This window comes from Clinocottus analis, unplaced genomic scaffold (assembly GCF_023055335.1).
Source record: "Clinocottus analis isolate CAN_PGR_092001 unplaced genomic scaffold, fCliAna1.0.p SCAF_8, whole genome shotgun sequence".
Lineage (NCBI taxonomy): Eukaryota > Metazoa > Chordata > Actinopteri > Perciformes > Cottidae > Clinocottus > Clinocottus analis.
In genome coordinates, this window is record NW_027176240.1 from 3,116,344 (window position 1) to 3,142,703 (window position 26,360).

The 26,360-nt window shown below is 45.7% G+C and overlaps 1 protein-coding gene across 1 annotated transcript in view; it reads right to left on the reverse strand.

Moving 5' to 3' along the window:
- The window catches only part of cdh11 (cadherin 11, type 2, OB-cadherin (osteoblast)), an 83,713-nt gene that overhangs the window by 21,099 nt on the left and 36,254 nt on the right, over positions 1-26,360 (reverse strand). Inside the window, exons 2-5 of the mRNA XM_068568722.1 lie at positions 24,979-25,043; positions 3,536-3,943; positions 1,654-1,793; positions 793-1,087 (exon numbers count right to left, since the gene is read on the reverse strand). Coding sequence (XP_068424823.1) covers positions 793-1,087; positions 1,654-1,793; positions 3,536-3,662 — 562 coding nt within the window. The 5' untranslated portion in view covers positions 3,663-3,943; positions 24,979-25,043. The remainder of the gene's footprint in view (positions 1-792; positions 1,088-1,653; positions 1,794-3,535; positions 3,944-24,978; positions 25,044-26,360) is intronic.

A 26,360-nucleotide genomic window follows, 5' to 3' on the forward strand; every position in this document is an offset into this window, starting at 1 on the left:
CTACACAAAATCCACTGGGCGCATGAATGTAATCAAGATCCTCTCATCCATCCGGCTACCTCAAGTGCACCATGGGTAAATTACCAAGAAATGAGACTCGCCTTCACAATCTGTTCTAGTTCTGACGTCCATGAGGGAACACGGACCTAGTTAGTCAAATTGCAGCTTCTCTTTCTGTTCCACTTCCTCGGTTGAGGCCCCACCATCCCCTCCCCTCCCGCCAGACTTTCTGTATTCACGGTTCCTTTCACAAGTTCTTTCTTTGGAAGTCCAGTCCATTCAGAGGAGGGATTTCTCCGTCTTTTCAGAGAGCGCAGCACCAGCACGACCACGAGCGCCGGCGCGGTTCATTTCAGGTCGGCCTCGGCGGGGCTCCAAGACTCTCCAAGACCACAAAGTCTTTTTCGAAAAAGGGAAATCTATCAGGATCAGAAAAGCTCTGAGTAAGGAGACTCTGAGGAGTCGGCCCATGTCAACCTGGTGCTAAATATTTCCTCGCTCCTGGCTGAGGCCTTTCTTTTTCTGACCGTGTACAAAAGGAATAAAAAAAAGAAGCTTCACGGCGTCTGAATGTGTCGGCGAACGATACAATCTGCTTGTTTTTTCACTTCTCTGTCACACTTCCTGCTGTCAGGTTTCAGTGATATAGAAAGCTGAGATTGTTTTGCAATTCTAGATGTAAAATGCCAAGCTAACATTCTAAGCTAAAATGCTAAGCTAACATGCTAAGCTAACATGCGTATCTTCCAAGATGCTCCCGTCTTTTCTCTTTTGTTCCTTCCTTCTACTCACCGACGTTGGACATCTCCGGCACCCTGGCGTAGTACGGCCCGTGTAGGAACTCGGGAGGGTTGTCGTTGATGTCTTGAACCTTCACGATGAACTCCGACGGCGGCTCCAGGGGCTTGTTGGTGTCTCTGTTCACGGCCTGGGCCGTCAGCGTGTACTGGGCCTGCTCCTCGCGGTCCAGCGTCTTGGTGGCGTGGATGTTGCCCGTCTTGTCGTCGATGACGAAGATGGTTCCCGCGCCCTCGCCGGACAGGATGTACTTGATGTTGCCGACGCCCGAGTCGACGTCTGAGTGGAGCTGGAAGAAGGAGGGGAGAAGTGCGTGAGACACATGTGGAAAGGGGAGTATTTGTGCGGCGTTGGGACAACATCTGGATTTCAGATGTTGTAGAACTTCAAGGGGAAAGAGAGACGACAATGGTGATGAGAGAGCGAGACGGGTTTGCTCGACCGAGCTCGGCGGATGTAAGACGAGGCGTCTGTTCACGCTAAAGGAGCGGAACGGCTGAGACGGACGAGGGAAGTGGACGTGCTCAGTGAGACGGGCAAACATTAATAAGAAATACATTTAAAACTTTTGTCAACCCCCCCGAAATATTGCGGATTCAAACGGCGTGTCTTGTTCCTCCTTTACGACCCTTTGGACGATGAAATATGGCGCGTTTGTTATGAAAGCCGCCGCTCGGGGGGTTTGAGTGATGCTGTTGTTGTGGAGGAGAACCACCAATCATCTTCACCTTGAACGTCTTTCTCTCTTTCTTTCTTTCTCCCACTTGACGAATGTGCGAGCGTTTAAAATGCTACCGGAGTTGGGGATTTGTTTGCGGCTCCGCTGATCCAAGAAGGCGTTGTTTAGTGACTCACCCTGCCCACCAGGACGGAGTCGGGCCCGGTGTACTCCTCAATGACGAAGAACTGGTTCCAGACCCATCCTCGTTTGGACCGGTGGAGTACCTGCCCCTCCTTCCCGGCTCTCTGCCTGTGTCTGTGCAGCGACAAGTGACCTGCAAGCACAACAAAAACACACGTTTCTGTTAAGAAATGCGGACAAACACACCGGGTTTCTGAGGGGAAATCTTTTAATTGATTGAATCAGAAGTGGGAAGAAAGCGGTGACCTCATGAAGGCTCACTTTTTGAGTCACTAGATCAGAGAACATGTGGGTTGTGTGAACGAGACGCGCTTCGACAAGTGCTTTTTTTATTTTAAGGTGTCTCTAAGCAAAGCCCTCAACCTCTGTTTGTTGCGGTGCAGCTGCCACGTGCGAACATCTGTAAACTGAACGGTACCTCGATGGAACAAATCAATTGCAAAGTAAGTCTCGCTGAAAAAGATTTAAATTGTAAATAGCACAAAAGTGCAAATACACTCGAGGAGGAAGGACGTGATTATCCAAACCGTCCTGGGAGATGTTTAGAGTACAGGATGACGTTATTGATAAGAAAACCTACACGCAGTTTTTTTTTTTACAGTTTTGTTAATGTAAAGAGGGAAAAATCCTTTTAAGTCAGTGAAGTAAATATTTACTTTGTAGCAAAATGTAAATTGTAGCAACTCATGGTCCACAAGGGATGGATCATGGTGACCATCTGTGCATCGACGGAGGAAAAAGTTTCAGAACGGCTTCTCTGTTCCAGTCTGCTCCAGTCGCCATGTGGAGCGATTCCCAGTGCGAGAAAATGTGTTTAACCCTCGAACACTGACGTTAAAAATAGTCACACCATCACTAACGTCGGGTATATTTCACCCGATATAATGTACCTGATAAAATATACTTCTTAAACAATACATAGCAAGTTAAAGTACTTTGCTTTCATTTTACCCTATGGAGCTTCTTATGAAACCAAAAATAGCTATCATGGGGAACCCTGAAAAAAGGCTCAAAATCATGTGAAAAATTAGCAAATTGTCAATAAATTAAAAATAGGTAAAATAAATAAATAAATAATGGAGCTCTGAACTTGTTCTTTGGGCCCCCTTCGATGGTAAAACCCATACAAAATGTTTTCACCCATCACTAATGTCGGGTGAAAATCACCCAAATCCCAGCAGAGAGACACGCCCATCTTCAATCAGACACTCCCACCTTCGATAAGACACGCCTACCTTTAATAAGACACACATACCTTCAATAACACATGTCTACCTTTACTAAGACACGCCTACCTTCAATAAGACACACCTACCTTCAATTAGACATGTCTACCTTTACTAAGACACGCCTACCTTTAATAAGACACACATACCTTCAATAACACATGTCTACCTTTACTAAGACACGCCCACCTTCAATAAGACACGCCTACCTTCAATAAGACACTCCCACCTTCAATAAGACACGCCTACTTTCAATAAGACATGTCTACCTTTACTAAGACACGCCTACCTTCAATAAGACACACCTACCTTCAATAAGACACTCCCACCTTCAATACGACATACCTACCTTCAATAAGACACACCTACCTTCAATAAGACACACCTACCTTTAATAAGACACACCCACCTTCAATAAGACATGTCTACCTTCAATAAGACACACCTACCTTCAATAAGACACACCTACCTTTACTAAGACACACCCACCTTCAATAAGACACGCCTACCTTCAATAACATAAGTGAGCACCATGAAGCTACACAAAGAGTCAAGCAACTCAGACAAAAGCAACACAATAAAAATAACAAAACCACGATCACCCGGGTGAAAACCCCCCGTCGTCGGTGTCCCCCGGGGTCAGTCCTACCTGGGTGTCTGTGTCTGTGGCCCCTGTGATCCAGAGCCGCGTTTCCTCTCCGGGTTCCCAACGCGACGCTGCAGAGCGCAGAGATTCCCACCAACACCAGGAAGGCCCTCAGCGGCAGCATCGCCATCTCGCCCACGACCCCCCCGAGCAACCCGCGCGCTTGGCTCCGCCTCCCTCTCGCTTTCCCGGTTCCTCCCAGTGGAGCTCCGCCTCCCACTGAGGCGATATCCCGTTTCTGCTGCCGAAATGTTGTTGTTGGTGAACGTCCTCGTTCACGAGCTGAGAAGGGGCCTGTTGGTGCGGATACTCATCCCCGATTTTCCCCGCCGGTATCTCCTCCTCGCTCTCCTTCTTCTTCCTTCTCTTCTGGCGGGTCGGTTAACTCCCTCTCTCCTCTGATCGCACAGCCTGAAAGAGAAGAGCAAAGAAATACCGCTTTAAAAAAAAAAAAGAGCTCAATCAGCGTAATGAAACATCTCCCTTTCGCGAACAGATTAATCTTTATAAAAGTGATGGATTCCAACACAACAAACGGTTCGGTGATCCTCCCGTCCAGGCTGCAGTTAATTGGCTTCAGTTTGGAGATCTGACTTCTTAAATAGTTGTTGTGTTGATTAGGACATTGTGCTAATTACACAGACAACGCTGTCTGTAAAACCCATTAGCTTTAATTCAATTACACACAGACGGATTCGGGGAGGTGCTGACGCCAAGTCGCCGGTTTTCGCTCTGATCACAGCAGCAGGAAGTGGCGCCTGAGAAGCGAGAAACCGCCTGCTCTTTACAAGGTGAGATGTCTCGGCATATGGGAAGGTATTAAAATAAAAGTATAGGTGAGAAAAACAGATCGGTGCCTTCATGGTTGAGTTTGGATGTTCGGGTGATGAACGCCACCGAGTAGAGATGAGTGAAAGAGTGCGGTGGAAGCGAATAAACCCATGTTAGAAGGTCAGACAAAAGACCTTAAAGGTTATTGTGTTACGCTGATTCAATGTGAGGAACAAGGGGACATAGTTACACTTCATTAAGGCAATAAAGTCACATCATGGAGCCACAAGTATCCCTCAGCCATCTCATTTCCTGGCCCAGTTGTTCAAGCATATCGATGCATCGTTCGTGCACGCCGTCGGGTCTCCAGTGAACCTCCAGATGACACCCTGACGCCGTCCACGAGGCGGGTGCCGAACAATGCCAATGCCGCCAAAAGGAGACTTTGAAACAATTGCACCAAAGCTGACAGGATTCCACAAAAAAAAAAAAAACTGAGTGAGAAATCCCTACATGTGAGTTTGTCTCTCAGTAGCTGTGCGAGATTCTCTGGTGCTCTGAATCTCTTTTGGCGTTTCGGTCTTCGCCGTGTAATTAAAAAGGTGCGTTTAATATTCAATAGCTCAGTAGATGGGAACATTCCCTCAGGGCTCATTGGCTCCCGTTGACCACATGAGCAGCCAACCAGGAAGTGTTGACAGATAATCTAGCTCAAGCTCATCATCTGGCTAATTATCCCAGAGTCTTTTTGATTGACGTGCGGGTTGTGTTTGCGTGTCCGTACGTGTGTTTGTGCGCGTCTATAACGGTTGTCCGCGTACGTCTGAAAGCTGTCGAGGTACACGGGTGACAGTATGCAGGGAAAAATGAAATTCCCTTGAAGGATCGAAGAGAATTGGGAGACGAATACCAGGAATTTAGCGTTCATTTATAACAACAGAACAACTGCAACACATCCGTCAAATCTACTGTGGGAAGATGTCACTCGCAGCTACGAAATCGTTTTGTGCATTTGAACGACGAGCAGAAACGGGGACAACAAGAAAAACAATTATAAACCCGCACTGACAGAGTCTGTTAACGCGCTCTCTAAGCTGCCATTCACCAGTCAAATTAGGTGTCGTTTTTAGTAAAAAATAAATAAAAAAAAAGTCTAAAATAAATTTGCTTCCAGCAATAATCCTGAAGCGCCGTCACCGGTCATCTGTTACTCGTCTCAGAAGCTGTCAAGTCAAACACATACGAATAAATTATAAAAACAAGAGTTGGGAGCAGAGTGACAGCGCAGGAAAGCTCAGTGTGAGTGTGAACATGATACCATGTGACTTGTTTGATGAGAATGGAGTGAAACTTTCTTTTTTTTGTTTTAAACAAAATGATTTTTTTTTTTATTGTACTCAATGGAGGTTAATGTTGAAGGGAATCCTGGAGAATCCTACACGTTCTTGATATGTCTACGTTCTTTTGTTGTTTTAAATTCGTCCTTGAAGAGAGAGAGAGAGAGAGAGAGAGAGAGAGAGAGAGAGAGAGAGAGAGAGAGAGAGAGAGAGAGAGAGAGAGAATGCAACCCAGAAACAGACAGCGATAATGACTCCCCAGGGCGAGCGTGCCTTTTGGCCAGAGCACTTCCTCTGTCTGAATACATGACTCAAGAGTCACATTAGAATAGTGAACAGACTACACATGTGTGTGCGTGTACATGTGTGTACATGTATGTGTGTGTGTGTGTGTGTGTGTACATGTGTGCTCTCCATTCCCTTGGGCTCTTAGCGATGAGCTGTGAATACATGAGTCAAGTGTTGGACTGGACTACTGTGATTTATTGGCTAACATTAGAGGGTAGCTACACTCGCACTGTGTGTGTGTGTGTGTGTGTGTGTGTGTGTGTGTGTGTGTGTGTGTGTGTGTGTGTGTGCGCGCGTGTGTTACAAAGGTCAGAGCAGCAGGGTTGGAAAAATATAGCGCAACAATCCCCACATGCCAACATGTACTTACTGATACATGTACTCACTAATACATGTACTCACTAACACATGTACTCGCAAACACACGAACTCGCTAACGCATGCACTCGCTAACACATGTACTCGCTAACACATGAACTCGCAAACACAGGTACTCGCTAACCCAGGTACTCGCTAACACACAAACTCGCTAACACATGCACTCGCTAATACATGCACTTGCTAACACATGTACTTGCTAACAGATGAACTTGCTAATACATGCACTCGCTAACACATGCACTCGCTAACACATGCACTCGCTAACACATGCACTCGCTAACATATGAACTCGCTAACACATGTACTCGCCAACACATGTACTCGCTAACACATGTACTCGCTAACACATGCTAACGACATTTGAGTGCTTATGACTGTGTGTATCACTTTTACTGGAGCGGTACTACTGAACACACACGAGTACATCACTTCTTCTTCTGCTCCCGCAGTGAATAAGGTGACAGGTAGGACAGACTCAAAGTTAAATAGTGTTATTTATAGATTTTTGTTCCTCAGAATCGGCCATTTTCCGTTGGCTCACGTCTCATTTTAACAGAGAACGTGTGTCTGCAGTGCAGGAGCGTCAGCGTCGGAGGAGGAGGTAAACGCATTTCTTTTTTCTGGTCACGCTCGCTCTCCGGCTCGGCCTCACGCTGAGCCCCTTCAGTCGGAGGAGCTGTAATAGCGGGCCCGTCTGCAATCACGGTGATTATCTCCAGAACCGAAACAAAAGCACAGAGCGGCGGCACATCGGGACGTTCCACCGGCTGCGAGTGAACGGAGACAATTTCTCAGGGTTTCCTCTCGTTTTCTCTCACTGTGTCTTCTCCCATTTCGTCTTTTTTTTACTTCGCACCAGCCTGTTCTCTGGGCCTCATTTGCACCGTCAAAATGTGTTGGATCAAAGGTTGAGTTTTTTTAATTTCCAGTTTAAAACGGAGAAGTGACACACGTTTGTCGGCAGTTTAGTTGCACTTTGATGCACGCGAGTCGTTCATTTCTTTGTTCGGGACACGTGTGAACCAGCCGGATAATGAGCTTTTTCTCAATGACGCCGTCTCCAACCGAGACAATCTCCACCATCGGAACGATTGTCTGATACTATTTTTGTGTTGTGGTGCAACACAGAAGTGGATTGGATTGCATTTCTAAGAAATTACTCACATTTAAATGAAATCTTTTCGAACACATCTTGGACACAACTCTAGTGAATGTGTTTAACCAACACTAGTAAATTAAGTTGATCCTACTCAAGTACTTTAAGTTGGATCAACACAATTTTAGACATTTATTTACATGTATCTACCATTTTATTCATATATTTCACTGCTTTTGTGAACCTAGAACTCGTAGTAAACCAATTTCCATCACCAAAACCATTATACCACCTGAATAAAGTTATGTTTTCACAAGAGATATGAAGAATTTCTCAATATCAAGATTCCATTTTTCAGCTTTAGAGTCATATTTTCTCTTTAAAGTTTTGCTTCATGACAACGGTGCCTCATTATATAGAGAGCTGAGATTGTTCTGCAATTTATGACGTGAAACACGGGTATGTGTCTTATATGAAAGTGCCTTAAAAGGTGAATTTAAGAAATTATGTAAAATCCAGAAAATCGACTGAAAATGACTTCAATGTTGGAAGTTGTGCGGAAATCCTTTCCATGATTTTATTAAGTTAGTTAAAACGTAAAAGAGTACGCCCTTTCGAAAATAATGTCAAGGTCAAAATGACACTTTGAAAAGCTACAGTTCAATCAGGATGATAAAACAGGAATGGCCAACGACGCTCTGGACGATTGTTTCAACCACTTTGGTGCCTCTCGCGCCTTCAGAGACCTGAAGGAGTAACATGTCATCGACGCAGACATTTTGCTCGGCGGGGATTCTCCGGACATCGCCGCCGGGCTCCGTCTACTCGTGGGCTCTCGGGAGGTGAAGCCAAAGTGGTTCAATCGTTTTCCAACATTTGCCTTGGCACGTACAGCTCCTCCGGGGAACGTCGAGACGAGTCCAGGGCGGCGGCGGCGATGCGCGAAAGCGGCTTTTGAACCGTTGCTTTCTACCATTTCCTGTTCTCCTTTCAGCGTCTCTGTCCGGCCTTCACCTCACTCTTGTTTCTCTCTCTCTCTCCTCGGCGAACCAAACCTCCCACCAGCTGCGTTAAAACACCTTCAGGAAAAGCCTTGACACTATAGACAGTAAATCTGACCCTGCTTTTTGTCTTTCTCCTCTCTCCGGGGATAAGTGGTGATAAAAGTGATTTAATTTGTGTACGGCTGTTATATATATATATATATCCCCGGTCCAATCTTCACACTGTGTGTTACTGTGTACGTGGCAGGCTTTGTGCGTCTCTTCATACTTCTTCCCTCTCCACATATTGCCTGTGTCAGGGATAGGTAGGCAAACAATGCTGCTTACTGAACCTTGTCTGGGCAATGTGTACAAGAGGATGAGAATCAAAAGGAGAAACGAGGAGCGAGCGACAGGTACATTTGTTGTGAATTTCCCTCGTGCAGCCTCCTCTTTCCTTCTTCCACCGGACCGGGCCTTTACGCTCTCAGACGTCTGGTCTTGAATACCGGACTTGGATGCCAAATCAACCACGCATTCGACTGCAGAACAGAGTGTGTGTGTGTGTGACATTCATCAATATTTGGAAGGATTTGCATCCGTAGAGCTCGTCTGTCTCAAAGACGATCTGTGTTAAGTTAACAGACGGATGGTACGACCGTCGTTCCCTCTTCCAAACAGTGAACTCTTCTCCAAAAGCTCCGGTAACTAAACGGTTCTGTTCTGATTTGGCTCGGCGGGCCGACACGGACAGGAACTGGACGTGTTGTTTGTTCCCGCAGGGCGACGATTTGTCGCCCCTCCGTGTCCTCACAAGTACCATCGACCATCCTGCGTTCCTGCCACATTGGCGTCATCCGGCATGGTGGCGAGTCTGTTCTCAACCTGAACAAAGATGGCGGCACGGCAGAGAATTGAGGTCTTTGACGTTGAATTAGTTTGAGGCGATGAGGCGACGGAGAAACAAATCTGTATTTTTTTTTAATAAGTTAATGCTATTTATCAACTATGTCATTTAAAAATTAACATTTTTTTCATTTTTTTTTAATTACATACACTACCGTTCAAAAGTTTGGGGTCACTTAGAAATGTTGTAAAAAAGCACAGATTTTTTCAATGTAGATAAACAATACAGAAATACACCCTGGACATTGCTAATGTGGTAAATGACTATTCAGCTATCACTCCACTGTTCTGATAGTACATAGAAAACCCTTAAAACCCTTGAAAAAACTTTTTAAAAAACACTTAAACACCCTTAAAACCCCTTGAAGATTCATAGAACCCCTTGAATATACTTTAAAAAAACTTAACCCCCCTCCCCCTTAAAACCAGTAAAAACCATCAAAAACCATTGAAAATCTTTTTAAAAAAACTTAAAAATTCCTTAAGAACCCTTGAAACCCCTTGAAAACTAGCAGAGCTGAAAACATTTCTGCTGGTGAGAGAAGCTATGAAACTGCTCTTCCTTTGAGCTCGTTGAGTATCTGGAGCTTCACATTTGTGGGTTCATTAAACTCTCAAAATGTCCAGAAAAAGATAACTTCCATGTGAAACTTGTCTGCTCTTGTTCTTAAAAGTGAAGGCGAGTCCATGCCAGAAGTTGCGGAGAAACTGAAAACTTGTCTGGGTGACTCCTAAACTTTTGAACGGTAGTGTGTAAAATGATATGTGTATGTTAATTATCATGTGAGTCAAACACCATGTACGTGCAATCTTATGTACCTTATGTTATGTTATCTTATGTCGTGACGGAGAATTGCCGGGACGCTTTGTCACCGGGCGGCTGAAACGTTATTCCTGGCCGCTGCGTCTCCTAAAGAGAGCTGTTTACTGTTTACTGCGCGTCATCCAGCAGCGTGGGTTTTAAAAATGTCTCCCCGAGGAGTCGCGGTGAAGGACGGCTCACGCTGCTGCCGGGAATGAAGCCGTGACCGCAAAGAGCTCCTCCGGCCACCCGGACCTTTTCCGTTACCCGAAAAACACTCTCGGGTAACGGAAAGGTTACATCTGAACCAGATGTTTCTGCCGGCATGAGAAAAGGGGGTCACGGGAGGTTTAAAAATGAGATTTTCGAGTTGCTGTGGAAATCCACTCCTACTCTCCAAAACAAATCCCACTGACACTCTGCTGTAGATGCAAAGCTGTGAACCCGGGAGGCCTTTTTTCTTCTTTTCCTCCCTGTTTTTTTTTTTTTTAAGGTTTCTTTAAGCGACTACAGTTCTGGAAGGAGAGAAAGAAGATGAGGGACGGATGAAACGAACCAACCAGAGAGCGAGAAGATGGGTGGGAGACGAAGGCGGCGGCGGCGTCGTGTGTCCGTCCGACAGCTGTCAGGATGATTCTACACAAAACCGTTTTTTTTTTTTTGAGACGTTGAGAAGTCTCGACGAATCCGATCCTCGTTGTTTCCGTCCGCCGGGGAGCTTTTTTTAAAGATTCATGCCAAAAAATGAAAAGGGCTGGATAAGCGATCGTCTCCGGGATCATTTGTGTGTGAAAAAAAACGAAGGACGGCAGAGAGAGAGAGAGAGAGAGAGAGAGAGAGAGAGAGAGAGAGAGAGAGAGAGAGAGAGAGAGAGAGACCGGAGAGCGGGAGTATCGGAGTTCACGCCGGGTGTCTCGTTCCGGCGGTCCGGCTCCTCGCGGTCTGTTAAAAGCTTAAAAAAACAGAGCGGCGCTGGAAACAGACACCCGGCGTTTAGCTCACACCGCGAAACCTGAGGCTTAATTGCCATTCAATTAGAGGAACTAATAGGCCTGTGTGTGTGTGTGCGTGTGTGTGTGTGTGTGTGTGTTTGCGTGTGTGAAGTGATTACAAAGAAAGAGCTACAAAGCTTTCTCAGCATTCATGAAAATAGGTATTAATGAGAGGCTAGCAGCTCCAACACTCACAGAAAACACACTTACTGCAAAGTTAGTCTTCTGTGTGTGTGTGTGTGTGTGTGTGTGTGTGTGTGTGTGTGTGTGTGTGCTTTATGAATTTGTTTGCACGTGGGTGTGCGTGTGTGTGTGTGAGCTTGCCGATTCCTGTTCAGCCATTAGTGAAATCCAAGCGCTAATTACCACCCACAAGACCCCCACGTCTGCTGTTTTCACAAACACACACCCACCCACACACACACACTTACACACACACACTTACACACACGATCACACTCACGTACAGTTTCTTCATGTGCTATTATCGCCAATCAACTTCACTTTAACGTCATTAGGATCGTTTTACACGGACGGGAACAGAGGACTGAAGGTCTCAACGTCCAAAACATTTAGATGAACTGACCTTTTGTGTGTGTGTGTGTGTGTGTGTGTGTGTGTGTGTGTGTGTGTGTGTGTGTGTGTGTGTGTGTGTGTGTGTGTGTGTAAGACGGGTTTGGGGTGGGGTTGGGGCATTTAAACAGAATAATTAAAGCTTATTAAAACTTCATAAAGTGTAAAAGGGAAATGTTTTAGCCTGGCTCAGAATCTCACGAGAGCGAGGCCCCCAGGTGCAATGCATTGTGGGGCATCTGAGGACGTGGGGTCATAAATTCTCGCCAAAAATCCACTTCCCTCAGTGTGAAACCATTTCATACTCAGTTGTTGCGTCATATATTTCTATGGATGATAATACGACAGTGTGGCGATATTCTCACTCCATCTGTGTACTTTTGTGTTTTTGTACTGCTCCATGTGTGGAATTCCAAGAATAACAGGTAGTACAATTACTTTATCAGAGTACTGGTGACAGTACAACTCCAAGAGAGAACTCAGTCACAGGGAACTCCTCCAACACAAGCATCAGTGGCATGTTGCGTTAATTTGAAGGATGCTAAACACACAATATGATGACAATGAAGAACACAATGTGCTGACAACACACACACACACACTCTTTTCATTTGTTGCGCTCGGCTAACCGCCGCCTAATTAGCGCCGCCATTGTTGTGTTTGGGAAGTCTAATTCTGTTTAAAGTGCTTCATTTCATAAAAATAAACTGCGTGTACATGTGTGTGTTTTCAGAACATTTATTTTTGTTTTGGCTCATTTTGATTAGCATCCTCAATTACTGAGAATCACACTAATTAGTATGGAAATAATATGCAATTTGTGGGGAATTATGTGCAATCAGAACAATTCTTTCTGCTAATGAGGCAGAGATGGCTTTTTTTATTTATTTTTTTTATCATTTGGCAAACATGTGCCTTTTTTAATAATGTTGGAGAAGCATTTCTTCACTGGTTTCTATCACTTTGACCGCAGTTCAGATCTATAAAGATATAATATCTATATTTAAACTGACATAACATAACACCAGTATATGAAAGAGCGGCAAATTGTCTTTGTTAAACTATTTTAAAGTGCAATTCATCTTTTTCGCGGAACTTAAAAAGAGACATTCATGTGTTTTGGCAAAATAATTGCTCATTAGCGAGAAAGCTAACGCAAAAAAAGCTTTTATTTCAATTTAAAAGTGCAATAAAATCATGTTGTCCCTCAAATCAATGAATAATTTCTCATAAAAACTAATCTTGGGATAATCCTACTAAGTACAATTTTTTTTTTTCACAAAACCTAAATATCAAAATTCCTGTATTAGCAAAATATTTGTTCATTAGCAAGAAAGCTAACGCGAAAAAAAAGCTTTTATTACAATTTAAAAGTGCAATAAAATCATTTTGTCCCTCAAATCATTGAGTAATTTCTCATAAAAAGTCATCAAGAGATAATATTACTCATTATTTTAGCCCTAACAGAAAGAATCTTTGAGACTTTGCCCTTCCTCGTATATGAAAGGGGCAAAAAAATATGTTTTCAATGCAGCGAAACTTAATGAAAACATAAAGAATCCCGGTAACGAGAGTGAATGTTTTTGTCCTGATTTGTCCTTTTAATTTGGAAGGAAATCCTCTGAGCTGAAAACCAGTTGACGAGCAAACCAATCAGCTCTCTTTCTCTCTTTCTCTCTCTCTCTCTCTTTCTCTCTCTCTCGCTCTTTCTCTTTCTCTCTCTCCAAAACGAGCGGCCGAAATAGCCTTAAAACAACGGGCGGGCTGATGAGCCGCCGTTAAGCCGAAAAGGCGACGCAATTAGAGCGCCGCCCGCTTCTCATTGGCCGACTTGAACCCTTTTTTTTTCTGACTCCGACGTCCGCCATTAATTGTGACGAGCAATATCCAATTAAAACGTGTTGGGAAATTAAGAAATGTTGCGTAAGAGGGACTTTGTTAGAGTTGACTCGGCCATTGAGTTGAATGGGGGGGGGGGGGAGTAATGAAGGGTGTCCTTAATTACACTTTAATCATCCCGCTGTCCTTCTCCCTTTGTCCCTTTCGGTTGTGTGCATTGTCACTTCACAGTCCGGTAGCTTCGCATCGCGGCGTAAAGACGTTTAAAATAAATTCAAGAATGGAAAATCTCTCCTTTTTTTCTGGGATATCCCGCCATCTCTCTTCTCTTCTCGCGACCCCTCAGAAGCGGCCAGACTTTGTCTTTCTCTGCTTTCAAACAGGTCCGGAGTCATTCATCACTCACACACACACACACACACACACACACACACACACACACACACGCACACGCACACGCACACGCACACGCACACGCGGTTAATGAATGAAGTGCTTCTGCCCGACAGGTTCAGAGTTCACCGTCGCTCACGCCTCCCCTCTGTCAACCCGGGGGATTCATGACACTGTCACTGCACCTTTTTAATCTGAGAGAGGAGGACACACACACACACGCACACACACACACACACACACACACGCACACACATGTGCCAAGACAAACGCTGCTCAATCATAGGAATAGCGGCGCTCACAATTCCTGGAATAGAAACGAGGACGGGAGGGAAGTTTGGAAAAGAAAGCAAAACCTGAGACTCTCCTGAGTCTTTCCCACTCCATTCCTTTGTGTGTGTGTGTGTGTGTGTGTGTGTGTGTGTGTGTGTGTGTGTGTGTGTGTGTGTGTGTGTGTGTGTGGTTTGGCTCTATAGTCCCTAAGGGAGGGCGAGAAGGAGAAAGAAGTGTGGGGAAGGGGGGGTGCAGGAAACGGTGGCGTCTGGAATTGATTTGAGGCTAAAGGAAAAATAAAATACTTGAGATTCTTAAAGGGACGGAGACGACCACAAGGCAATGAAGGAAGGCAGGAGAGAGAGAGAGAAAGAGAGAGAGAGAGGCCACAAAAAACATAAAGATGGATATATACTCTCTGCAATAAAGCCTGTGTGTGCGCGCTGGCTCTTGTGTGCGCCGCCTGCATGCCTCTCGGGGGGGAAGAGCGAGCGGAGGGTCACTCAGGCTACGTGGTGAGAATCCTGATTCCTTCGGCCCGTTTGTATCCCCTTGTGTCCGGAGGTGGAGTGCAGATTGCGGACAGAGAGGAAAAAGCCACATTGGCCGGAGCGCTCGTGGTGACAGATGACTTCTGGACGCTCGAGTCGTGCAGAAGCTCCACAGCATCGAACCCCCGGCCACTTCAATAACAGAGTAACTTTAGAAGGAGAGAAAAGGATGACGACGGGATTAATGATAAATAATAATATCAGAAGGATGAGAAAACGGATGAAGAAGAAGAGGAAACGGGGAAAGTAGAGCAGCCGCTGTGGAGAACTGGAGTGAAGGGAGGATGTGGAGAAAAGGGAGGAGGAGGAGAGGAGGCGCTGCCGAGGCGAGATTCGCTTTTTCAACCCGTTTCACACGGCAGTTTGTTTTCTGCGCAATTTCAACAGCATCCGACTTCGCATCCACACATCTGGACGACGAATGGCAACGAAAGCAACGAATGAAGCAATGAAACGCACAAAAAAAAAGCATCCCAGCAGAGTCACATCCTTACTTTCTTCATACCTCAGGTACCGGAGAGTCCTCTTAAAGGGCCGGCGCGTCGGCTCTCCAAGCAGAAATGGAATATAATTAATCTATTATCTACCTTTTTGGTAGTTTACAATATTATTGGCCTTGTCATTAAATACTCTTCCATTCGAGTAGGTAGTGCAATAATTACCTACCATGTATTCACATTATTATTATGCTACAATGTGACATTTCTTAACTTTTTTTTGGTCTTTTTGTTGTGACCCTGGTTCAAAAAAAAGTCTTAACCCGTTGAAAACTCTGGAACTAATGTTGTCTCTAGACCACTTTTTCCCCGTTTGAGTCAGTGTAGGAACCCCAAATTATATCCAATACTTGTCTTTATTGTTTATTGTTCTTTATTATTCAGCAAAGTCTTGGGGAAAAAAATGTATATCTGCAAAAATAAATTACTTTTGAAAGATATTTTAATTGTAACTATAAACATCCGGCATGATATGAGCCAGATTCCCCAAAAATGCCTCCTGAAGCGTCAATAAGTCACCTTTATGGAAAGATTAGGACCTAAAGAATCCAAATCTGCAACAAAAATCACAATAAAACAAAGTCTTGGTCTGTTAGGAAGGAGTTTCAGTCAAAAAACTGTTCAAAATGTACGTATTTTATACCAAAAGATTGTCTGAATGGGGCATGCTGGGACTTAAAATGGCCGCGGGAGGACTCTCGCGCACGGTTTCCAAAAGCTTAAAGGGCCAGCGTGTCAGATCTCTAAGCAGAAATGGAATAGAGCGCTAATTCAAGATTCACCTTGGAGTTGGAGGTCAGAGGTCAAAGAACGTCGTCAGCCGACGCAACGTCCTTTAAGAACATTTAATCGTCTTCCACAGCATTTCTCTCCCGCAAAAACAACGTGCTAACAACAACGTCTGAAGTGACATCAGTGATTAAATCGCCGTTCCCCCCTGGTGAAAGCTGTAAATCCCTACACTAGCGGAGGACCCGTGAACGCGCCATTAGCCGATCAGCGGGACGCCCCCGTTTATCGCGTTAGCTAAAAGCTCATTAAACCAGACCGCAACAATGACGAGCGCCGCGGTATGTTTATTGGCCCGCCGCGTGCAGCCAAATAAATTTAACAAAAAAAAAAAGAAAAGGGCCTCTTAAAAAGCCCACGGAAATTACGGGGGGGGGGAGACGGCGAGAAAGAAACGGACGATGTTGACCGTGAGACGGCGGCGGCGGGAAAAGCGAGGAGAAAGAAAGAGAGCGTTTGAGGGATTTGTGTCCGGCTAACGTTGAGACCGTGTGTGTTCACGCTTTAGCGGAGCTCAGCGAGTCTGTGCCAACGTGATGAATAGAGACTAAAGATATTATAATATGGAATAGAGAGCGGGAGAGAGAGAGAGAGAGAGAGAGAGAGAGAGAGAGAGAGAGAGAGAGAGAGAGAGAGAGAGAGAAAGAGGGAGATATCAAAGCGAGTCTGAGAGGATAGGAGGTGGAAACCCCCCCCCCTCATTTCCCCATATAGAGAAATGAGAGCGTTAATCCTCGGGGGCTTACATTTGTTTCTTCTCCCTTTATCTTTCTGTATTTCAGTATCTCTGCTTCCTGACATTCTCTCTTCTCCCTCCTGATCTTGGCTTTCCCTCCTTTTCCCTCTCGTCTCTGCGTGCCCGTTAACCGTCGGCCATTTTTTTTTTTTTTTTTTTTCCGCCGTCCTCTCTTCTCTTGTTGAATCCTCAATCTTTCCCCGTCTCTCTGCCCTCCATCCCTCTCGGATTCCTTGCAGGCTTCATGGGTTTATGATGCATGGTAATCTCACTGCAAACACATTTATCTGTCCATTCTTTCTCCTCTCTCTCTCCCTCTCTCTCCCTCTCCCTCTCCCTCTCTCTCTCTCTTTTCTTCTAGTCTTCCTCTCGTTGCCCAGCAGGGCCGTGAGCCGTGAGCTGTGAGATGATGCTTATAGGACGTCAACGCTGGGTTTGTGCGTGGGTTTAAGAGTAAAGACAGAGGAGGGAAAAGAACAGAGCAACGGAGAGGAGAAGAGGAGAAGAGGAGGTGAAGAGGAGAGGAGGAGAGGAAGAGAGGAGAGCAGTTGAGGAAGGTGAGGAGGAGAGGAGAAGAGGAGAGGAGGAGAGAAAGAGAGGAGAGCAGTTGAGGAAGGTGAGGAGGAGAGGAGAAGAGGAGAGTAGAAGAAGAGGGCGAGGAGGAGAGCAGAAAATGAGGAGAGCAGAAGAAGAGGAGAGCAGAAGAAGAAGAGCGCAGAAGAAGAGGAGCGCAAAAGAGGAGGAGAGCAAAAGAGGAGGAGAGCAAAAGAGGAGAGCAAAAGAGGAGGAGAGCAGAAGAGGAGGAGAGCAAAAGAGGAGGAGAGCAAAAGAGGAGGAGAGCAAAAGAGGAGAGCAAAAGAGGAGGAGAGCAGAAGAAGAGGAGAGCAGAAGAAGAGGAGGAGGAAGAGGAGGAGGAGGAGGAGGAGGAGTAGGAGGAGGGCAGCACCAAAAGCGAGACGTTGACGTTGCGGCGAATAGGAATTCAGAGCACAGCGTTGTGGATAAAGGCCACGAGCAGCAGAGAGGAATTACAATGAAACCGTCTCAGGCCGACGTGAAGGAACAAGGAGGAAAAAGTCTCTTCTGATCTTTAAGAAGTGTGAGAAAAAGGAGAAAAGATCGATCCGTCTTTTAAAAAGGGAAGAACTATTCCATTTCCCATTTTGACTGTTGAGTTTTGACAGAAAAAAAACATACATGAGATTATTCTGGATTATTATTCTGCAACACGACAAAGTGACATAATTGTATTTAAAATGTTATTTTGACAAACTTTTCATCTTTGAGCCTCCTGCCGGTTTCAAAATATCGGGCGTTTTATTCGATGACATTTCAAATAATTGGGCAGACCACCCATCCATCCGTCCATCCATCCGTCCATCCCTCCATCCATCCCTCCATCCATCCATCAGTCTTGTTTTAATCCAAGTATAATTGTCTGTGTTTAAAAAACCAATTAAACAAAAGTGGGTCACAAAGTAAACGCCGTCTCTGGTTTTCGTGTGGAGAGCCGGTGCAGGTGGCTCGCCGGCGGTCGGCGGTCGGCTCGGTTGATCAAGCCGAGCCCGTAATCTCATATTGGAGGATAACTTAAAGAAGAAGAGAAAAAAGTAATTTCGCTCCATTCTGAAATGCCATTTCCTCCTGGAAGTAAGATCCCTTTGAGCTCTCAAATTAAAAACTGTCACCGGATCCCATCGCTCGGCGTTCCCGGCGCTCCGGTGATGGAGTCGTCACCTGTTTTACTAAGTTCACACGACGGGAATAAGACGTCGTATCGGCCAAAATAAACGCTGGATTGTCAGGTGTCTTTCATTATTCTGACCACAGGAAGTGAGGAAGTTTGAGACTAATCCCGCCTCCCGGGGGAATCAGGTGTTCTTCCTTTCTTTTCTCTCCTTTTTTTTCCTTTTCTTTTTACGACCCGTGGGGCTTTATAAACAGAAGTGTTTACCGGCTTGACATTTCAACATTCCCCGGGTATTGAAGTTCATATTTCTCAGTTTGCCATTTGAATTCGTCAAATCTCTCTGAAGACGCCCAGGGCCCCGAGAAAAACGGCGAGGAAAGAAAAAAAAGAGAAAAATCCTCAGTGACATTCAGTCTTTTTTCATTTAATGGCGTTTTTTTTAATTTTTTTTAGCTTCGTCAGAGAGAATATTTCAATTTGCTGGATAGTTAATGAAATGACACCGCGGTTGTTGAATTTGTAGAGCGTGTCCATCCACACAAGTTTCATTATTGCTCGCGTCCAGGAAAAAAATAAAATAAATCACTTATGGCGTCTGCAGCTGAAAGCGATCTCAAGCTGAAATAGCCTCCAAAACTTTTTTTTTTTTTTTTTTACCCTTTAAGCTGATGCTCTTTATTCAGGACGGAGAGCGGCTGAGTGCAAGAGTGGCGTAAGCTTATACCTCCACATTGCAAATATTACAAAAGACATCCAGATAAGCATCAAAGCCACGATCAGTGTCCAGGCGGCATTTATAGTGACGTGAGTGTGTGTGTGTGTGTGTGTCTGTGTGTGTGTTATCCTCGAGTGATTCTCGAGGATAACACACACCATCCTGTAATGGTGGCAGGAAGGATCCATCAAAGGACCCATGTTTCAGAAAAGCCTGATGTGGTGGAGCCTCATGACATTTTTTTTCACCCATGGTGATTCATCTGTCGCTCCAACCAGCGGCTACAACCAGAAGCTACAACCAGCGGCTACAACTAGCAGCTAAAACCAGTGGCTACAACCAGAAGCTACAACCAGAAGCTACAACCAGCGGCTACAACCTGAAGCTACAACCAGTGGCTACAACCAGCGGCTACAACCAGTGGCTACAACCAGCGGCTACAACTAGCAGCTAAAACCAGTGGCTACAACCTGAAGCTACAACCAGTGGCTACAACCAGCGGCTCCAACCAGAAGCTCCAACCAGCGGCTACAACTAGCAGCTAAAACCAGTGGCTACAACCAGAAGCTACAACCAGCGGCTACAACTAGCAGCTAAAACCAGAAGCTACAATCAGCGGCTACAACTAGCAGCTAAAACCAGAAGCTACAACCAGCGGCTACAACTAGCAGCTAAAACCAGTGGCTACAACCAGAAGCTACAACCAGAAGCTACAACCAGCGGCTACAACCTGAAGCTACAACCAGTGGCTACAACCAGCGGCTACAACCAGTGGCTACAACCAGCGGCTACAACTAGCAGCTAAAACCAGTGGCTACAACCTGAAGCTACAACCAGTGGCTACAACCAGCGGCTCCAACCAGAAGCTCCAACCAGCGGCTACAACTAGCAGCTAAAACCAGTGGCTACAACCAGAAGCTACAACCAGCGGCTACAACTAGCAGCTAAAACCAGAAGCTACAATCAGCGGCTACAACTAGCAGCTAAAACCAGAAGCTACAACCAGCGGCTACAACCAGCAGCTAAAACCAGAAGCTACAACCAGCGGCTACAACTAGCAGCTAAAACCAGAAGCTACAACCAGCGGCTACAACCAGCAGCTAAAACCAGAAGCTACAACCAGCGGCTACAACTAGCAGCTAAAACCAGAAGCTACAACCAGCGGCTACAACTAGCAGCTAAAACCAGAAGCTACAACCAGCGGCTACAACCAGCAGCTAAAACCAGAAGCTACAACCAGCGGCTACAACCAGCGGCTACAACTAGTGGCTACAACCAGCAGCTACAACCAGCAGCTACAACCAGCCGTTACAACCAGCAGCTACAAGCAGCGGCTACAACCAGCCGCTACAACCAGCAGCTACAACCAGCCGCTACAACCAGCCGCTACAAGCCCGTCTGCACTTTCAGAAAGCGAGCCCCCTTTTTTGTTGTTGTCACTCTGAAGCGGCCGCATGATCGACAGGTGATGATGAAACGCTGATGAACCGCTCTCTGGCGCTGCGGCTTCACAATCGATAGCACGCAAACACACAAAGTCCGGCCTCCGACTTGTCCCGGGTGGGACGGTGTCGGATGATGGATGGGTGGGCGGCGGGGGATGGGTGCGGCGCAGATATAAGGGGAAGGAAACAAGCTCCATCTTTAATTGAGTTATGAACAAACCCATCGTAAGTAAATGTTTTCTTCCAGTGGTTTTGTTTTCGCCCTCCTGACATGTACATTTATTAACTTCCAAGAGAAACAACCTCGAATCTAAAAGCTCAGGAGCTTTTTTTGGGGTGGGCGGGGTTATTTGATCAGACTGCTGCAGGTCGGAGCTCATCTGTGTCCACATATGGGCGTGTCCACACTGACCTGCTAGTGATTGGACATATCTTGGGGTCAGAAGAGCGTCTGCAAACTGGTTGATAAACACTATTTATTTCCCATCAAGTATTTTCCAACAAAAGTTGCTGACAACTCCTTCTCCCTGCAGTATTCGTGGGCTTGTTTCATCGAAGTATAGACGCTAACAAAGTGCAGCTAATTCGCTGTTTCCTTGTAATTTTTCCACAAGAAATGTTACCTGTTTTTTTAGTTAGAACGCTTTTATTTTGAAAAAGCAAAAAAACAGAAATTGCTGGGTTTTCATCAACTTAGCACCCGGTTTTTCCCCCTCTCCTTCTTTAAAAGTCTCCGCAGGGTTTCCAGAGTATTTTATGCATGTGTGCTCTTTTTTTCTTCTGTTTTTTTTCTATATCTGGCTCTCAATCAGTCCGACTGCTGGCTAATCGATACTGGTAGAGGGCATTAAAACTCACTGTGTGTGTGTTTGTGTAAATCCCTGGAAAAGGGAATCTTCTCCTCCCTAATTCCTGCTCCTTATCTCTCCTTCCAGACGCCCATCAGTGTCACGTGTTTGAAGATGTACGAGCTTGATAGGTAACGACTTTTAACGCCGTTTTCCGCGACTTAGCGCTCTCGAGAAACAGCTTATCGGAGAGGTGTGGTGGTGGTGGAGGAGGGTGGGGGGGCTGCACCCTCCGCTGGCTTTGTGTGTTCATCTCACTGATGTTTTGTTCCTTTGTGTTCACATGAACATTAATGTTCACCGTTCTGCTTCTATTTTGCAGATAGACGACATTTTTCCCCCGTAAGTCGACAAAAAAATGCATTCGATGCTCCTTCTGATATCTGACTCCTTGATCTTTTCTTCTTCTACTTCTCCATCTTCTTCTTTTCCTCCTTCTCCTCCTCCTTCTTCTACTTCTCCATCTTCTTCTTTTCCTCCTCCTTCTACTTCTTTTCCTCCTCCTTCTACTTCTTTTCCTCCTCCTCCTTCTTTTCCTCCTCCTTCTACTTCTCCATCTTCTTCTTTTCCTCCTTCTTCTTCTTTTCCTCCTCCTTCTACTTCTCCATCTTCTTCTTTTCCTCCTTCTTCTTCTACTTCTCCATCTTCTTCTTTTCCTCCTTCTTCTTCTTCTCCTCCTCCTCTTCTCCTCCTTCTACTCCATCTTCTTCTTTTCCTCCTCCTTCTACTCCATCTTCGTCTTTTCCTCCTCATCCTTCTTTTCCTCCTCCTCCTTTTCCTCCTCATCCTTTTTTTCCTCCTCCTCCTCCTCCTCCTTCTCTTCCTCCTCCTCCTCCTTCATCAATGCGTGATTATAAATTAATATCTTCTAATCACATCTGCTGCCAGACTCCAGCGAGCCAAAGGCAACGAGCGCCGAGAGGAGCAACCGTGACCCGATTGACCCACTTTTTTTGATCGTCACACACACACACACACACACACACACACACACACACACACACACACACACAGTAGATCAGATCATTAGGCCTTTCCTCTCCCCGTGTTTGTCGGTACAAACCTTTGGCAGACGCACTGAGCTTTCAGGGGACTTCTCACTTCAAATCTTATTTTGGAATCGTTTCCCTGCTGCTAGACTTAATCTGCTGACGCTAGCGTTAGCGCTGAGCCTCCGCCCGGTTAGCGCCACGCGATGTGCACGGGTAACAAGCGCCTGAGCGAGCTCGCGGCGGCTCGGAGAGAAACCGACTGCTCGCCAACCCCGAGGTGCTGATGAAGTTTGCAGCTCCGCCAGATAAGATGAACTCCACCCGGCCGCCACGCTGCTGGCGGAGGAGGAGACGAGCGGCTCGAACGGCCCGCGAGCTGTTCAGAAACTATCTCCAACCGAATCATGGAAACACCACCGGCAGACGCAGGGAAGGGACGCTCGACCGAGTCTCTCTCTCTGTGTGTGTGTGTGTGTGTGTGTGTGTGTGTGTGTGTGTGTGCACGCACATCAACACACAACAATACATCTGTTGCTTTCTTTCAGCAACAACACACAAAGAACAGAAGGAAGAAACCTGAGAGAGAGAGAGAGAGAGAGAGAGAGAGAGGGGGGATGAGAGAGAGAGAATGAGAGAGAGAATAAAAGAGAAAGAGAGAGAATGAGCGAGAGAGAATGTGAGAGAGAGAGAGAGAATGAGAGAGAGACTAAATGAGACAGAGAATGAGAGAGAGAGAAAATGAGACAGAGAATGAGAGAGAGATAAAGAGAGAGAAAGAAAGAGAGAGAGAGAAACAGATATGAAGAAAGAGAGAGACAAAGGGAAAGAGAGAGAGAGAGAGAGAGAGAGAGAGAGAGAGAGAGAGAGAGAGAGGATGGTGTGGTCTGAGACTGCTTCAGATAAGTACTTTTGTCTCTTTTGATCTCTTTTTATACAAATCTTAGACACACACACACACACACACACACACACACACACAGGAACGCTGTCAATCCCGCCCTCGTCCCTCCGACAGAGGAGGTCGTCTGGATGAATGCCTCCCGTTATGGGATGTGAGCTGGGATCCTCTCGGTCTGGAGGTCAAGAGGTTAAACATCCAATCAGCTGAACCTCGTTTGAAACCGAGACGCGAGCTCGCGAGCGTGAACCAACAGCAGCCGACGGGGGGAAACGCGTTTCACGGGAGAATAATCCAGGCAGGAAGCAGCCGGAGGCGGAGCTTAAATCTTTGTTTACGCGAGTCTTTAAAGGGCAACGTTTACGCCGCTAATACTTCTACTTTGCCGCCGTTTCATATCCATAAGTGTGGCCGTTATCGTCACTTAGCGCAGCTGATTTTCTCGTTTATTTCTGAGAACATAAGCAAAACATCAATCCGCTGCACAGGCACGGAGTAAAGTGTCTGTATCTCGGACTCTAAAGCTGTAATCCGGCAAATTAAAAAGGATTTTCTGATTTTATCTTATATAAGCTATAAGCTACATATGCTACATATGCTATTGCAAGTCCCTTTACAGTATGTTTGCATTCACTCCTCGTGCTATAATCCTCGTTAACATGAATATACGTCATCGTAATGTTTATTTTAACATATCCGCGTCATAATCAACTTTTCTGTTGTCTTCCACACCCGACAAACTTTAAAAATATTCAAATATTATAATTTTTTGCCCCTCCGCGGTCCCCGTCTTCTGACCTCCCGTCTCCGAGTCCCTCTCCACCTATTCGTCTCTTTTTCATCCCCCCTCCTCGTCTCTCTCCGTCTCTCCTCTCGGTTGAAGGATTTAGAATATTTTTCTGCTCTGCAATCGGCTCGTCGGCCTGCCAGCCGCCGATAAGCGCCGCCCGGGATCGATTAGATCTGCCCTTAATCTATTCAACTTTTTTCAGGGCGAATGCAGAAAAAAAAAAAAAGAAAAGAAAAGAAAAATGCTTTGCGCGGGAGATGTGAGGCGCGCGATACGGTGACTTTGAGAACACGCGGCCAGAGGGCGAAGGCTTTGTGCGCCGCGTTCTCGGGCACGAGATCATGTTAAATATGCATTTTCTGTTGTTGTTGCTCATTAACACGCCGCTGTAGGCAAACACGAGCTAAACAATCGTCTATTAACCATGAAGGACGGAGATCATCGCGGAGAGAAAGAGAGGCAAACAAGGGAAGAAAGAAAGGAGGATAAACAACACACACACACACACACGCAGACACACACACACACACACACACTCACACGTAATTATGTAATAGAAGAAAGACAGAATGAGAGATAAAGCTCTCTGTGTGCTTCCTCCCATCGCTCCCAGTTGCTCTCTGAAAGAGACGAAGCCGGTGAAAGTGAATGCTAAACAGGAGCCAATTCACAGGCCTTTTGATTCCCCACACACACACACACACACACACACACACACACACACACACACACACACCGGTGGTATTGGGAGATCGGCAGTTCGATTCCTCGCCTCCGGTCCAGTCCGCTGGACGCAGAGGCTTTTAAATCGCTCCTGAAGGCCGTCAAAGAGGATATTTAGAAAAGAGGAGAAAAACGCACCTTTAGCTCATCACTGGTGTCGGCCACGTCGAGGTTTCGTCCTCTGCACGGCGACGCAGATCAGCCTGAGAGAGAGAGAAGAGAAGGAATTAAGATTAATCACACGTAAGGACGACCATTTCGTCGAAAGAGCAAAGAGAGAAGAGACGTCGAGATGACGGCGTAATTAAATGCGTCAGAATATTCATGAATGGGACATGAGTGAAGGTAAAAGAAAACATATGTGGCTTGTAAGGGTGAGGGGTAGAAATCGATACGGCATAGTATCGCGATATTTTGTGCGACGATATTGTATCGAGACACGGAAGCAGAGTATCGATCTTTTATTTAATCAAATCCAAACGTTTTTGGTCCTGGAATAATAAAATCAATGTATTTTTTGTTACCTAAGTTTTCCTTTGGGGACAATTTTGGGGTTGAAAAAAAATGTAATGAATCGCATTATATCGCGATACCCAATGTATCGCGATAATATCGTACCGGGACTTAAGTATCGTGACAATATTGTATCGTGGGACCTCTGATTCTCACCCCTCGTGGCTTGTAGATGTAGAATGAGCTTCAAGAGACTAAACATCGTACATGCAGATTGAAACAAACGTCTTTTAACCTCTAAATGGGTGTGAAGCTGTCAGATAGTCTTCATAATCCGCCTCGCTCTCTCTGCAACTAACTTCCAAGTCATAGCCACGTCCTCAAAGAGTCTGTTCAGATTTTTCCCAGCATTTCCCATGTTGCCATCCCCAACTTTATTTTCGCCTTCCACTCTCCCGCGACGTAGTAAAGAGTCGAGTGGAGTGAGTAAAATATGAATACAAAATATGCATAATTCATGCGTTGACTTTGAATTCACCGAGACGCTTCCTGGATGTACAGTACAGCCGGCCCCGCGGCGAGTTAAGCCTTTCCGCCGGCCGGAGAGGACGGACCGCACGGGGGAAAACGAGTTCAGCTTCTTCTTTTCTTTTTTTTTGCATGCCGTTGTCCCGATTCATTACGGTTGACACGCGGCAACAGAACATCTCATCGATCGACTGTCTTTAGAGACGTTACGTTGGGGAACAGAGTTGTTTTTTGACGTATTTGACGCCGACTGCGCCAGTAGAAAACGTCACCAATGAGGCGCCGCTTCACGAGAGAGAAAATGAGTTATGCCTCAACTCCAAAAAAAGTGTTGCATTTGCACAACATCCTTTACTGAAAATGATCTTTCTTCCATGCCGTCCATCCTCTCCTCCCACCGTCCCTGCATTGCTTTTGAAATCACTCGTTGTGAAAAAAAACAGCTGATGACAAAAAAACTTTTGAGACACATTTTTTGTGATTTGTTCGCGGTGGTTCTTAAGGACATCCTGCTTTTTTTGTTTCCCCTGCATTGTAGT